Source organism: Argopecten irradians, chromosome 2, assembly GCF_041381155.1.
Source record: "Argopecten irradians isolate NY chromosome 2, Ai_NY, whole genome shotgun sequence".
In the NCBI taxonomy this organism is placed as follows: Eukaryota; Metazoa; Mollusca; class Bivalvia; order Pectinida; family Pectinidae; genus Argopecten; species Argopecten irradians.
The window spans coordinates 12,685,421-12,701,229 of NC_091135.1; the positions used below are offsets into that span (position 1 = coordinate 12,685,421).

Consider the following 15,809-nt stretch of genomic DNA (forward strand, 5'->3'; position numbering starts at 1 on the left):
AAAATAAATGGACTGAATATCGCATTTAGCAACAAGGCTGGAAGACGGGTGCCGCAGAAAAGAAAGCCTTCATTACTGAAATGTTTTTAAAACACTGTCACTTCAAGTCATCATAAACTTTACGTTTACGTTAGTCCGACAAAAAAACAATGTAGTTTGTGTTGATGTCTTTGAATAATGATTTCTCTTCAATCAACGCACGAAAGTGCTTTCTACGAGATTTTCCGATTCCGATGTATTTCTAAGGTCTAGAAACCATCCAACTTGTGCTTCAGAAATGCATTATTCATAATTATATATAATATTAATCGTAAAGAATAAAGAGAGCTGATGAAAGAAACCGAACATTTTATTTAATAACCATGCTTTTCTTTTGTTTGGGAAATAGTCTCCTTCCAAGCTCTTAGCTTCATGTTGGGTAATTTCTTACATGAAGTTAATGCATTGCTGAAAGAAAAAACAGAGGGGAATGAAGAACAAATTGAGGGATTGCGAAAAGAAAAGACACAGAATACCATCAGGGTCAATCGTTAGACTTGGCTGTCGGGTTCATAGGTTATGCTTTATTTTACGTTTACATTTAAACAAAGTAACTAGAACACCATTCTCCTATTTCAATACTATTGGTAACATCGAGGTTAAGATGAACTAACTATTACGTACATATTTTGACAATATATTTTCTATGGTACTTACCTATCTGACAAAGTAGTGAAGGAATCTTTTTGTATTTTCTTTATCTTGAAATTGTCGCAGGTAATTTTAGATAACGTGATTTTCTTTATTTGCTTCAGTTGCGCTGAATAGAATAAAAACAATGATTGTTGCATTCCTACTATTGTAAGTCCATTGGTGCCAAATTAGATATGAAAAATAGAAAAAAAAGTATTGCGAGTAAACGCAATAGTATGGAGAATAAACGTATTGCGTTCAATACTATTGCGTTTATTCGCAATACTTTTTTGATTTTCATATTGTTTTGGCAAATGGGCTTCATTAGTCATATCATTGAACTTCGGTGAGTTATAAAGAGAATAGTCTTTGGTTCTTGATTAATAAGTTATATTTCATTGGATGGAAACTTTCAATCTGGTGCCGTTCTCGAGTGAAAGATTCGAAATTTCCACCTCACCAGATAAAATATAACCGTTATTCATCAAGAAACAGACTATTCTATCAGGCATGTTTTTCAATGTGTGCGGTACCAATTTACTCTGCCTTTAATTATTTCTCGCTAATTACTAATTTAGTTTTAATTATGGAGAAAATTAGCATATTATATAATCAATCGCAACACATGCTCCAACAATTAAATATGATATATAATATTAAATAATAATAACATTACATATTTGGTTTGATGTTTCAAAACAAATTCAAATGATAGTTTTACTGCAAATGTGTGTATGTTCTGATAAGTTGATATCGAGTGAAAAAATCTATTTATTTTCACCATGAAATCTTATATTTCTCTGAGGGAAAATAATATATCTTATGACATACAGACCAAATGTAACTTATTATATATTGATTATATTATATAATATAATGTATCTGGTAGCAGCATTACAATCTCAACGTTAAAGGATTTATCATTATCAATTTATTAGTTATTTGTAATTCAGATGCTATTAAGGAATCACAACATTGTTGTATAGAATTTAGAATTTCTAAATTTAACAACAGTATAAGTACATTGTGTCACCTACCTCTCGTGAAAGCCGATGGCTTGTCGAGGTGTTCGTACCAGAATCTATCCCCGTATTTATAGGCGTGAAACTGACGTGCAATGATACAAGCAAAGGTCGGCCCCACCTCACCACCTGGAATGTGTTTCTCACTAATGGCCCCGGCGTACAGGTCAATGTCATTCACATGGCTGTCGTGGATAGAAAAAAAAAGTTTGAATGTGCTTATTACCCAAGCGGATTATGGTAAAGAACATTGTCATTTTGAGTAAATTATGTTCAGCAACTAATCTCAAAATATAGGAAAGCATAAGCACATAGAATCGGCATAATGAATGATGACACATTTTTTGAATCGTAGAAAAAACATTAATTTTAACGAGGACAATAGTTATCGCGAATTCAAAGCTCTTACTATTATCAAGGATAAAAATTTGATACGGTGGTCAGGGAGATTTCTTTTTGTTTTGTTTCTACAGCATGAACATATCGATCACGAATAAAGGATGTGCGAAGTCAGTGACGTACTTCGAATAATTTTGTATGATTTTAAAAGATTATAAAATAGCAAACATATTAACATACTTTCAAACATTAAATGTCTTAATTATGTTTGTAAGTAATTTGCTAATAACATGCACACCATCTGTCGATATAGACATTGAAACATACCAATAGCACACCAATATACTTATACATCGCAAATACAATTTCAGAATTTTAATTTTATCTAACACGAATTGATAAAAATACTTAATTCCAGTCACTCAATGGAGAACCTGATTATTTCAGTCCTCCATATTCTCCCTAACTATAGAACTAAATAACAATAAATTCATCATATGCGGTTAGCTGCTCGGCCTCTAGAAGCTCTTTATTTCATTCTAGCACAGGCTTAACGATTGAATGACGTCATCCATGCAATATCCTGACGTCACGATAACAAAGACAGCAATGACAATTCAACCAACTCACATCATCCTTATCATACGGACGCTTTGTATTCGATACACAATGTGGAAAACAGGACAATAACAATAAAGGTTTGATATAACACAACGAATTAACCGTATAGATGTTTAGATGTTAGATGTTTAAAACTCATCAAGCCTCGTTTATGATATTATAATTATCGTACTATTCGGGTTGAGATACGGCCCTGCAGGTAGGGCGTTAGAATTGTACCTGCTGCCTCTATTGCATGATCGTAAAAGGCGACTAAATTTAGGATCTTATCTTTTCCTTAGCGTTCAGCATACAGGGAGTGGGACGACTGGTTCGCCCGTTGTCAGTATAATGTGACCGGGTGGGGTGTGTTGCTTGGTGTCTTCGGCGGCATGCTTCAGTGATATAGCACTATAAAAAGGGCAACAGTTCCACTATACAAGAAGACACAACACGAACATACCGCAGTCTCTCAGTACACTCACCTCGCACAACATACACGCAACACACCGCATACATGGGAGGCCGTCCTTACATGACCATAGCTGTTAATAGGACGTTAATAAATCAAACAAACAAACAAACAAAGGGTTGAGATAGTCCTTTCCCACTACGATGGGAGTAAAACATTTTTTATGCCTACCCATACGCTTTCTTGAGTAGTCCAGCACACACCGGATCGTGATCCACCAGACCGCCCTCCTTAGCGTCGAAGTTCTTGGCCACTGGAAGCTGACACCATTCTCTCCATTCATTATAACAAGGCAGACCGTGATCTCGACCTCTCTGGATGTTGATAGCGGGCAGGTCCAGGCTGTTACCTTTCTTGTCAAGGAACAGAAGATCACGAACTTGTGGCTCAAACACTCTGAAAAAACACAATTAACAATCCAACGATGACAGTTGTTCCAAAACCGATGTACTGAACACGAGTCATTCCAATGGGTGATGTTCAACAGTGTGCTTTGTAAGATGGACGAAAAGCATCTAGATATCGATATTTACTTTATCATGCGTTTGAAACCACTCGCTACTTAGGAATTACCCCAAGTTACCGTTGTGTTGTAAAAAAATAAAATGTTTAATGACGCAACTTACAAAAAGAACATGTTTTATGGCATATCTCACGAAATTCAAAAGCTTTTATTACGAAAATAACTTGCTCTGTAATATCAAAGACACATGAAATATTATCAATCTTAGAAAATGATAAGCAAATTAAAATCAACATAAAAACATCCCAATAAATGGATATAAACATCCAAAACTACACATGGATAACCGATGTACGCCTACCTGTCATTACACGTGGTGGGTTCAGTTGAAAGCCATCTGAGTAGACCCGCCAGGTTCTTCCCTTTCTCTTCCTGAGCCAGGAATGGCTTATGATATGTTTCCTCTAACGGGTAATGTTTGTAGGTCACATGATCAGCAGCCAGTACCGACTGGGTCTGCGGGATCTGGGAGTGTCCGTATCGGAAGGCGGCAGCAGCAAAGGAATTTCTGGTTCCTGGGTTTATAAGAGGATTGTATACCTCATTGAAATTTCCTGGAAAATAGTTAAGGCCGTACTGGCTCATGAGCTCCGCGTTTAACGTTTTAGGGAGATACTCTCTGTATGTAATATGCTGCATCAGAGCTATGATGATTTTTCTCGTTTCCTGGAAGATAATCTCGTCTGTCCAATGTTTGTTAATCCTCGCCAGTCGCTTAGCGATTCTGTTGTGATGCTTGATAAACAGAATATGGGTAACGCTTAGGTTCGGTACAACGTTTACTCGCTTATCCCCTGTAACGTAAAGGATGGGTGGTTGTGTTATATTTTATCAAAATGGTCAATGAAAGTACAAATCTCAAATCATGTAGGGATAATCAAAACATTTCAATGATATAACGCTTTTCTGACAATGGTTGTTTTATCATGGTTAAGAATGTTTGTCAGTGTCGTTTATACTATTCCAATCAATTGCCTTTAAGTCTTCCTTGGCGCATTTTTTATATATATTAAAAGGACAGTTACTCTGATGAGGTATCAATTCGCTGTTATACCTGCGCGGAAGCAGTATTCCCCGGGATGTGTGAGTACGCATGACTTCTCTTTACCGGTTGGGGGTAGTCCACCCTTAGATGTCAGGAGTAAACCTGTAAAACATAACTTTCAGAAAACAAACTTGTTTGTGACGTACACATTACAATGTACATAGATTACTTTTGCAAAATTGTTGCAGTAGCAGTGCGCGAGTCAAATAACTGAAACGAAGAAAATATTGTGTACTAGAAATTTCAATAATGCCTTAGATATGGCTTGAAGAATACATAATACAACAAATGCGTGTATGGTACGAGATAAAATAAAATGTTAAAATATAAAACATACACTGGTTAGTATCATAACTTATATATGATCGCAAAGATTTGTTGAACAGTATGTTTCTACGTACCTTTCCTCATTGCCCTCAATGAGTTGGTCTCCTTTTCGGAGGACCCATACACGGTAGACGCGTCTATGAATGATGTCACCTGGTTCAGCTGTTCGCGCGGTGCTGAAACAAACATTGTGTTATTGTTTTAAAGGTTATTATCTTATTTGAAATAGGAAGAGGAGATTTAATTCCACTCTTTTCGTAATTTATGTATAAGAAAGGGAGATTAGCATATACGTTATACTGATATTTGAAGTCACCGCATTAATTATCAAACTTTGTGTTTATTATATTTGTGCTGTGTTGTTTTAGATTATGAAGATGGTTTCAGGTGAAATATTTTGCCAGGTAGTATCTGAACATCGGCGGGTTTTTTTCCTGCGGATGCATCAGATGTGTTTTATCCACCAGAAAATCGTTCCACATCTGCTATTGACCATGATTTCATGAAGAACGTCAAGCATAAAAACCAAATCCGATCGACTATCAATCGATGTCGTTATCCTTAATTATACAGATAAATTGTTCTCCCATACTTCACAGGGATATCCCGAGGTTGCTAGGGAAAAGATATCTCTATCTTACACAGGGGGGGGGGGGGGGTGTAAGATAGCTCACACGCGCTAGACAATAACGTGACGTCATCAATACATGCGGCGTGACTGCGGTGGTTTGACGCATAACGACGTTCCTGTGATCATGGCGCGATCAAAAAGCTGGAAACCAAAGTAGAATTTCATCATTTTTTTCTTCTAAGTATGGAAGAAAAAAAATCTCACATGGGTCTGTGAAGTGGACAGGGATATCTCAACCCGCGTGAAAGATCCCTGTCCACTTCACAGACCCATGTGAGATTCTATTAATCTGTATGACCGAGGATAAAAGATAACCACATTAAATATATTGTAGAAGATCATTGTTTGTTATTGTGCATTAACGTTACCCGGAAGACACGAGTGCGATGGGCTGGCCGTGGATCTCACGAAGTTCATACAGGTCTTGTTATTAAAGTACGGATCATCTTCTGGTACTTCTATAGGGAAACACTCCGGCCTGTGAGTAGGAAGGGAATTTATTGATTTGTCATTTTTTAGAAATAGTTTTAGTTGCAAAAGTGAGATACCAGAGCGATGAGAGGAAATGCTTATTTATTAAAACAAAATATGAACACATAGGATTATCACAATAAAAAATGGAGAGAAAAAACTTGATTAATATTAGTTTAATTAAAACAGCCACTAGGATGACATCGTTTTACTGAAGAGATTCCATGTCAATTCATGAATTGAAACTTGTATCGTAATTTGCATACCTTTGCTCTTTTTTATCCTTATCACAACAGCTGATAGCTGAACCATTTGCACCTGAATCAAAACATGACATATTTAAAAGCATTAAGAGAAAACAAAGGTATTTTTATATTAATCATTTTAGTTACAGAAAATATCACAGTGACAAGAAAATTAATGAAAACTAAAGTAAATGTGATCTTCAGTTAGCACAATGTGTCTGGGGAAAAACGTAAATGTTATATTTGCTTCGAATAAAACAAATGTTTACTTTGTCTTCGATAACAATTTTCAATTTTCTAACCTCGGCCAATCTTGGGCCATCTTATATATAAAGCGGGGTGACAGCATGGACACCACACAACATATATAAGGAAGTGGTAAGACAAAGATTTGACCTCATGTGGGAATAATGTAATTCATTTAACTTAATCCTGTCTGAAGTCCTGACATTGTATAACCTTCTAAGTCCCCATTTTTTTCATAACGATCTTCGTTATTCCAACAACCATCAACATCTCACAAATACCATTGTTTTCCTCATTACGGCAGCTCCATACGTTTGGGAAACGTCATGTCATGTTTCATAATAGGTCATATTTTCTTACCTTTTTCGTGAATATTTCAATTATCTAAAGTTCTCGAACTACTTTTGGAGATTTTTGAACATGAAATATATCATAAGTGCAAGCTTGCGACGCGAAAATAGAAAATGGATAAATTATGTTTTCTGTAATATTAGGATGAATGTGGTCTGAATCATGTCGATATCTACAAAGTACCGTATTTTTTCTTTAGGTCACAAGACCAGTTAGGTAGTGTTTTGCAAATTATCACGGTTTTCAAAAGTGTGAACCTATCTTAACAGTCGACTAACCTTTAGGAAGAGGTGTAAAGATGATGTCATGGTCTATAAACTGCCCCCAGGCCATTACCATGATGGTGTGGTTCTTGGCTATTCTCGGTTTATGATGGTCCTCGCAGAACAAGGTGTTGCTAATCTTTCTTGGACTAGGTAGTATTCTTCCAGCGTGACATTTCTTTCTCGGTAAATCAATCCCTTTTAAAGTGAGAATGAAATTGAAATTCCTTTTAAAAAATGCTTACCGAGCGCTTTAATATAATTTTTGTGATATGATATAGATTCAACTTAATCGTAATACACCAAAATTTCCATACTTCAAATCATGTTCGCACAGATATAAAGCAATTTACAATAATATTTCAAACAGGTGAATAACTGATAAATTGTAAAATAAAAATAAAACAATTTAGCAAAACAATTGTATTATTGTTACTCAAGGTCAAAAAACCATCTCTTGTTATCCATTAAAGAGGGATATCTGTTTGAATCTTTTTACATAATTTTACGTCATCAGCTTTCATAGAAATGTAAGGCGTTAATCTCACAAACAAATGACGTGCAAATCAATTAATTTTAGCAAGGTGGGTAACTCTAATGGAAAAAGACCACATACAGTCGTCATAGCTGGGCTGTAGGTAGCGCTGCTGAGGGGTGAAGGCCATTCCCCAGGTCGGGTGGTTAAGGTTGTTACAGGAGCCATTGGCTGACCGGTACAATGCCTTAGGATCACATGTGATCTTTGTCTTATCACAGTAGGTATGAATCAGAGATCTCCAGATCTTCAACCATGTCTTGGAGCTACGAATGGTTGCTATAGTAATGTTGGATCTACAAGAAACAACATATGAATATAACTAACATGATGGTGGAAATAAATTTTGTCGATAAAATCATATATCATCATTAAGCATGGATTTAAAACAATATAGCCAGTCAAAATAACAAGTTAGAATGATGTACAAAAACGTTGCCAGACATAAAAAAGCAGAAAATCGACATGAATCGAAATTTGTATATGGCACATGGTAGCAACGTTTATAATCTTTATTAAATTCACTTATAAATTTAACATTTAATCTAAATCTATACTTTTTTTTTAATTCTGGTGAATTTGTCCGCCTTAATAAAACTGATCCGTTGTAAATTTAACCTTGAAAATATACCTATATACAAAGATATCGTAAAGCGTGTTGACATTGTGAAATATTCTCCTTACGATCGCTCCAGTTTCTTTGCTGCTTCCAGTGAAATATAGGCAATCTGTTCAAGTCTCTCACCTTCCGGTTCCTCGTCCGCGAACAGACTTTGTTGTCCGTCTGTGCTTCTCTGATTCTTCATGTCAATACCTAGATAAATATACCGTCAAGATGTAAATCAGATTCATTTGTCATAATAATGATTGTAAAATTAAAACGATATTTATTTCATATGAATAAGCTTTAGTTAAGTACGTTTACTTATCGCCAAACGATTTAGATTCACTGACCACACTTGGAGGAAGATATCAGCAGATATGGCGCGACAGAATTACTTTAATTGCTATATGTTCACTTTATAAGATCTTATTAAATCTGCTGAATCCTCACATGTTTACCTAAAACGGCATGAAAATGACAAAATCTCCGGAGAAATTCCTAAAACATTGTATATTACATAACGATTCAATTTTACTTGTAACGAGGCTTTCAATTGGTTTACAAATTTTCTCTATCAGCCCTTAAAGGAAAAAATGGCGTCGTTGTTTGTAATGTCGCTTCTGATTGGCTGATATAATGGCGTAATGATTTCAAAGACAAAAGAGTCCCCAACTAAATTGCGAACACTGAAGTGGAAATATTTTAGTAAATTGAATTATAAGGATTAATTTGAATATTTTTTTTATTGTTTTGGAGATATAACACAAAAAAACACAAAAAATTGCATATTCTCTCATCACATAACATAAAAATCTATTCTACTTAATCCTTTTATATTTTTTCTAAGATCCTGCACAAATATAACAACAATATCGAATAACTCAAATCAGCATTTTGATAATTTTGACATCGCAATATTTTGCAAAAATCCAGTATATTCATACCTGTGATTATGGCATCACGCCATCGTGTATATAATGACGTCACAATCAATGTCTACAATTTTTATATCCAGTGATATGTACTAAACTACCAGCCAGGCGCGTTAATTTGATGACAGGTGGTTGTGTTGTAGAATTGATTATCCTTCATGTCACAATTCTCATATATCAATATACCTAGGTGGATTTACATAACCGCTGTATACACTTACTAAAAGGATAAGACTAAATCTCTAACGTATGGTATCCATACACTCAACCAAAACACTTACATACCATACTTAACCAAAACACTTACCATACTCCATACATTCAACCAAACACTTAAACACTTCCATACTCAACCAAAGACAATACATTTAACCGAAACACTTTCCATACTCCATACCTCAACCGAAACATTTACCATAGTAAAGCTTGGTGGATAACGTTACATTTTCTTTATTAAATGAAAAAAAAATATTTCAGGCAAACAAACTTGGCGTCCTTCTTCTTTAACGAAAGGAACTAATTACACAAATATGCTTAAAAATCCCTGGTGGAGAGAGTTGATATAACAAGTTTTCCATAAACACCAAATTGGACAGCACTCAAGCATTTTTTTTTTTTTTTTTGCCTGTTAGTTCAGTTTTTCCCTCCACATTTATAGCCTGAGCTGTCGCAGTCATACATAGACTTCCTATTGAAGGTTACAAAGCCTTATTTTGTAAATATTCTAATCCTCACAAGTTTATTATATACCAGGTGAAGTAATGCGCCAAGGGAAATAACTTGCCTATCACAAAGCTAACAACAAACCTTTTAGGTAAGATTCCGATTTCTGGCGCGTGTCTTCAGCCCAGGCTTCCTCGGCATACTCTATGGCCTTTTTAATCAGGTCGGCAAATCGTAACTCTTCTGCTGTTGCCTTTTTCTTTAACTTCTGGCGTTTTGCCTCCACTATAGAGGAAATGGTAACCACTACCACTAAAGCGATGACCAGTCCTCGACACAGCGCCGCCATGATTGTGAGGCCCACACAAGTGTGTTATTACTACAAAAGGAATTGTATATTTTAATTATCAGAACACAATAAAGTTTTTAATTAACCAACAATAAACCAATAAATATATAATCATCAATTTGACTTTACCGCCTTGCAGGTAGGTCGTTAGACTGGTACCTTGCCTAAGGTGGTATATTTCAATGATATAGCACGATAAAAGGGAAAAACTCTCACTATACAAGAGGACACAACACCAATATACCGCAGTCTCCCAAAACACGCACTTCATACACGCATACAAGGGAGGCCGCCCTTACATGACACTGGCTGTTAATAGGACATAAATTTAATCAAACAAAGTATCGCAAACAATTGTCCTTATTTAACATCGATTAAAAAGGGAAAATGCCATGACAAGGAAACTGGCTCCAGGGGCTTGGAAATAGATTACGATCTAACGAGAACCCTTAAAAACTGTCAGAGGTGAAATACGTTATACCTATTTATAGACTCACCGAACAAACCGTTCCTTTACCCTAACACATCTGCTTTGAAGATTATTGGTTTTGTAGGTATGTCCTCAAAATGGTTCTTGCTGTTTATTTGTCCTGTAAGTGTTCGCATCATTTCATGATAACTGTGTATGTTAACTTGTGCGTGTGATCTCTACACAGATGTGATTGCGTCATGTAAAATCTATTACAATGCATTGTTAGTTTGTAATATTCATTTAGGATGTTCAACCCTACGCTTCTCAAGAAGATGACGGGAATGTCTTTTGTCATTTTGAGATCAGTGCAATCATCCAATAAGACAGAATAAACAACTATGACATTTATATAAAAAAAATACCCTTTCACATTTTAAAACGATATATTCAATTTTACTTAGTATTTTTTTAAGAATGAATCTTATAATAAATACCATAAGCTTGTCGTGTATATTGCCAAATGGTGAAATTCCGGTGAAATAACATATTGCGTCAGATTACATTTATTTCATTTAAACTTTGATATGACCTCTTATTTCAAAAAAAAAAATATTTGAAAAAAGTAAGTTATCGGCATTATAGGAAAAGTTCATAAAATTTTACGATAAATCGCATTTCCTTGTAATTGTGTGTTACAAGAAGGATAATATAAAACAAAGCCTTCAACTTCACTTCCATCTGGCGCGTTGTGTTTAATAAAAGCATCATGATGTATCAGGATTTATTATTTCATATAATTTTGTTTGTTTTTTATACTAAATCCGACTTTCTGATTGGCCTTTTGTTATTCTTCATACCTCTATGAAAAAAATCCGAAAATAGCGTGAAAACCCGACGTTATCGTGACGTCACAATATAGACATCGACGTTGCGTATTGATTCGGAAAAACAATCCCTTGGAAAATCAATGGAATCGTACGCTTAAATGTATTTTATTTCAGCAAGGATTCTGAAAGATTGATTACAAGCATTGATGTCACTTTTTGTTAATTTCACTAGGTTATGAAAAACATTTTGTTTAAAAAATAGCGGCATCAATATATAAATGACATACAAATAAATATATGTGTGTCGAAGGATTTGGCAGTCTCCTAGCGCTTTATTCTTCCTTTGTGAGAACAATAGGGCGTTTTTGCTATAATTATGATTTTTTTCAAGACAAAAATACACTTACATTTATTCCTAAGTTATGGTTAGGTAAAGAACTTTTAGTTATGATTACGACGCGTCAGGATATGTTGTTGTACATGTATAATAATGACCTGTATAAAATGAACGAAATCAATATTTTCAATTTTTACGTTTAAATCATATCATCTCATTCAACGTGAGCAAAGTCATCAGTGGCTTTAAATAACATTAAAAAGAAATAAAATGTTTTCTTTCCCTCGATTTGATATACATTTCGCGTAAATTTGTTAATATATCTGTTCAAGTTCTTTTGACGTGAAAAGCGAGGCACATAATGGTGTGCGTACTACGTGTTAGCCATTGAAACCATACTATTACGTCGATCATCCATTCAGTATTCTCTATTAAAAAGAAGTGATGAGAAATATTGTTGTAAATGCAAATAAAACACCAAATGGGTTTGATTCGACATAAAAATCAATCTTATCTTAATTAAAACTTACCTCACAGAGCGATGCTATTCCGAAGACTAACAGCTTATTTTAGAGACGCTTTCGGAACTTGATTTCAAGTAAAAAATATTTTGTCTTTAAGTCGCTAATCAATAAGGAATAAAACGTTTCGATATGCTGAGGATAAGTATGAATTATGATAATGTGTCTTGAATGAACTAAGTAGTAACAGCTGTGTACATATTAATATTACGACAAGTCATCATCTAAGAAAAACACATGAATTGTGCAAATGTACTACATCGTAACAAATCTAATAGTCTTATGATTATTTCAACAATAATGAAAAATTCACACACCCAAAGTTACGTAGCATATTTAACTTAAAGTAAAAAGTAGCCATAGAGAATTTGGCAAGCAACAAAATCCATCGGCCTGCGAGTTAAATCAGGCTTATTTCACATGGCTGGTTGCGTGATTGGGGATGTCGGCTGCACCTTCCAACGACAGATTGTGAAACGAATCTGGTCAAAAAGAATATCGTGACAACACAACGCTTATAAGGATTTGTATATACATATCTATGTTATACGATGATACATGTAAAATGTCGTCCCGAAAGCTTACATTATGAATAGATTTGATATATATGTCTGTAATTCACTCATTACTAATGTCAATATGTTTTCCCGTGTGACATTTCAATAGCTTAAAATCAATAATAAATAACCTAGATTGTTTTCGATTTTGTTTCATTAATGTGTCTAGGTTACTAGGACAACGTCCACAAAAATAACCAAGCCATAGTCCTACATTATATAACACATCCATATTATACCTTATGTATCGTCCACTGTCGGTTTAATCAACAAACGTGAAACCGAAGATTTAAATGACATCATAATCTCACGAGGAAAATAGGTCATTTCCTTTTATGATGTAAGTTTATGCACATGAAACACAAAGCTATGTGTAAAGTAAAACGTCGCTAGTTCGAATCTAGACATGCGCATTTTGGTATATATTTAAAGAAGAGTTACCCTCAGCTCGAAGCTAGGCATGCGCAGTTGTGTATGGCTTTTAAACAAAAGCTAACCTCGGGTGATATAACTCTAAATGATGAAATGCAGCATCAATAACGCAGTCATTGAAATAGATATATTTTCAAAAATTTATTTTGGAGAATTTCAGCAATTACCTATACAAGAATATATGCCTAATGCTAAAACAACACATCTATGAGTGTTGTAGTATGGCCACCGACCATCTAAATGGTGCACACAAGCTCTAACTTTGCTGTATTTTTGACCAATCATATTGATTAGCGAAATGACATTACAGTTGTTTTTGTGTAAAAGTGTACTTTGTTAACACAAAGACTTGCTATGTTTTAAGTTATAGATAAGCCTCAAATTGTACAATAAGTGGGAGAGAGAACAGATATCGGCACTGACGGGCCTCGATACAGTTCTCTCTCCCACATATTGTAAAAATTTTCGGCCTATCTCCAAAACATAATCCTGAATTATTCGGTCGGTTACAGAAAATGTGTAGTGAAATATCTGTAAACGATTGATATTTTTGTATTATAACCAAACCAGCTGTAGTTATCTTTCTTTCAGACTTTATAATAAGCAGCAAGATATGTTATAGTTTTGTTGTTGATTGCAAGCACAAAAACATTTTTGTCCCATTGCAGTATTTGCCGGTCACGCATCGGTAATTAATCAAACAACACAAAATAAGTAATCATTTATAAGTGTTTTTGGAAACGAAACGATACCAGAACTTACACACATCGTTAATTAGTAAAGCAACGCAGTATTTTGGAAAAGAAACGATACCAGAACTTCAGACATTTTATGGAAATGCAAGTTGCGAAATATGTTATATTTATCGCACCTCGAACAGAAATGTCCCCAAATGATTGGCGGAGAGCCGTCACGTGGTGACCCCCTAACACTTTATAGGGGGTCAGTAAATTTTATTATGGTGCAATATGGCGGCTGTCGCTCACGCTTCAAAATTTAAACACATTCTCTTCAACTAAATATACCACTTTGTTACCATAAAACTATATATTACTTGTTAATTTTTGTGTAAAAATAATTTTAATCGTTTTAATACTTCAAATTAAATGAAATGCATTTTTTTAAATACGAGTTGCTTCCCCTACGCCAGTTTGAAAGTTGATGACGCGGCGAAAGTCAAACGTAATCCAAGCGTTTTCTAGACTGTGATTATAAACAAATGGAGGTGTTCGGACCCACAGATCAATCCTCACTTTACAACCAATTTATCGGCATAACTTTTCAGTGATTTATCTCAGCAAGAATGAAAGGCACAGATGATCAGGAGATTTCATGCTTAAAATGTAGATGTTGTGTGTCACTCTTGACAAACCCTTTCAATATGTATACAGACGGTTGGTCATGTTCGTATTGAGGTACTCCTACTGTGAACATTTGGTTCCTAATGTCGAACTAACTGTTGATTTATGAGTTATTCAGTATTATTCTGCAGGTTCCTGATACAGTGTATTTGAAAATTCTCGACATAAATAAATGTATAGCCTACTGAAGTAGGCCAATTATTTTAAAAATGTCGATTGTTTGTTATCATTCGCCAGTATGATTTAAGTTTGATTTCATATTCTTGACCAAACAAATACTATGAAATAGGAAGCAAAGAATTAATGAAACAATTAAATGGTCCTCGATGCGATAAATTCGTTATATAGTCAGTTACTGACCCCCTATAAAGGCATAGAGGGTCAGTAAGAAGTATAGGAGGCTCGGGCTACGCCCTCGCCCCCTATAAATCTTACTGACCCTCTATGCCTTTATAAGGGGTCAGTAACTGACTATATAACTAATAATATATTTTTTTTTTTTATCTAATTTAGGCCTATTCATTCCTTATCCTTATATGTTAGGTATTCTACTAGATTTACTTGAGCCTCAATTAGCTGCTTTCCAATTCAGATTACAACACTCGTTTGGATACAAATCATAGAGGAAGCATATCATCTGGTACGTCTAGTGTTACAGTTTGACACTAAATAGTTGACTTCTCCGACCCTTTTGAAATAAGACAACATTATCCGAACCATAATGCTTAGCTTATTCTTTTTCGACGTTACCCATAGTGTTGTATTTGTTGTAATATGATTAACTTGTCAAATATTCATGTAGATTTTTTTTTGTAACGACAAACCCAGCAATTTACGTTTAAGGCTGTTTTATACATTTAGAAGGGTAAAAATGTTTTTTCTTCCATATTTCGTATCAGACAAATTAAAATATCCTGCTTTACACATCCCAATGAATGAATACATAACCCTGAATAATTACCAAACGAAACCGTTTTACATTTGCTCAGTACGAGACAAAGTGCAAGTCTTTGTATATGTATGTATCAATAAGTGAGATCAGTCAGAAACACAAGATACGAAAGGCGGAACA

The 15,809-nt window shown here is 34.8% G+C and overlaps 1 protein-coding gene across 1 annotated transcript; it reads right to left on the reverse strand.

Annotated features, from left to right (window-relative positions):
- Window positions 1-334: 334 nt before the first annotated feature.
- On the reverse strand, window positions 335-12,462 carry LOC138314490 (peroxidase-like protein). Its single transcript, XM_069254852.1, has 14 exons — window positions 12,397-12,462; window positions 10,086-10,320; window positions 8,427-8,556; window positions 7,824-8,038; window positions 7,223-7,405; window positions 6,369-6,420; window positions 6,000-6,109; window positions 5,075-5,176; window positions 4,683-4,775; window positions 3,930-4,422; window positions 3,277-3,501; window positions 1,710-1,879; window positions 697-799; window positions 335-447 (listed from the first exon to the last, which is right to left on the reverse strand). Exons 2-14 carry the CDS (start codon window positions 10,288-10,290, stop codon window positions 354-356), a joined length of 2,175 nt encoding a protein of 724 aa, XP_069110953.1. The 5' UTR covers window positions 10,291-10,320; window positions 12,397-12,462; the 3' UTR covers window positions 335-353.
- Between the last annotated feature and the right edge of the window lie 3,347 nt (window positions 12,463-15,809).

What these genes read in the sequence shown, in the direction of transcription:
- LOC138314490 (XM_069254852.1), bottom strand. Translation starts at nt 10,290, where the DNA reads ATGGCGGCGCTGTGTCGAGGACTGGTCATCGCTTTAGTGGTAGTGGTT. An exon ending in GCAAAGAAACTGGAGCGATC is followed by an intron (nt 8,039 to 8,426) that starts GTAAGGAGAATA and finishes TGTTTCTTGTAG; the next exon opens with ATCCAACATTACTATAGCAA. An exon ending in ACAGCCCAGCTATGACGACT is followed by an intron (nt 7,406 to 7,823) that starts GTATGTGGTCTT and finishes TCACTTTAAAAG; the next exon opens with GGATTGATTTACCGAGAAAG.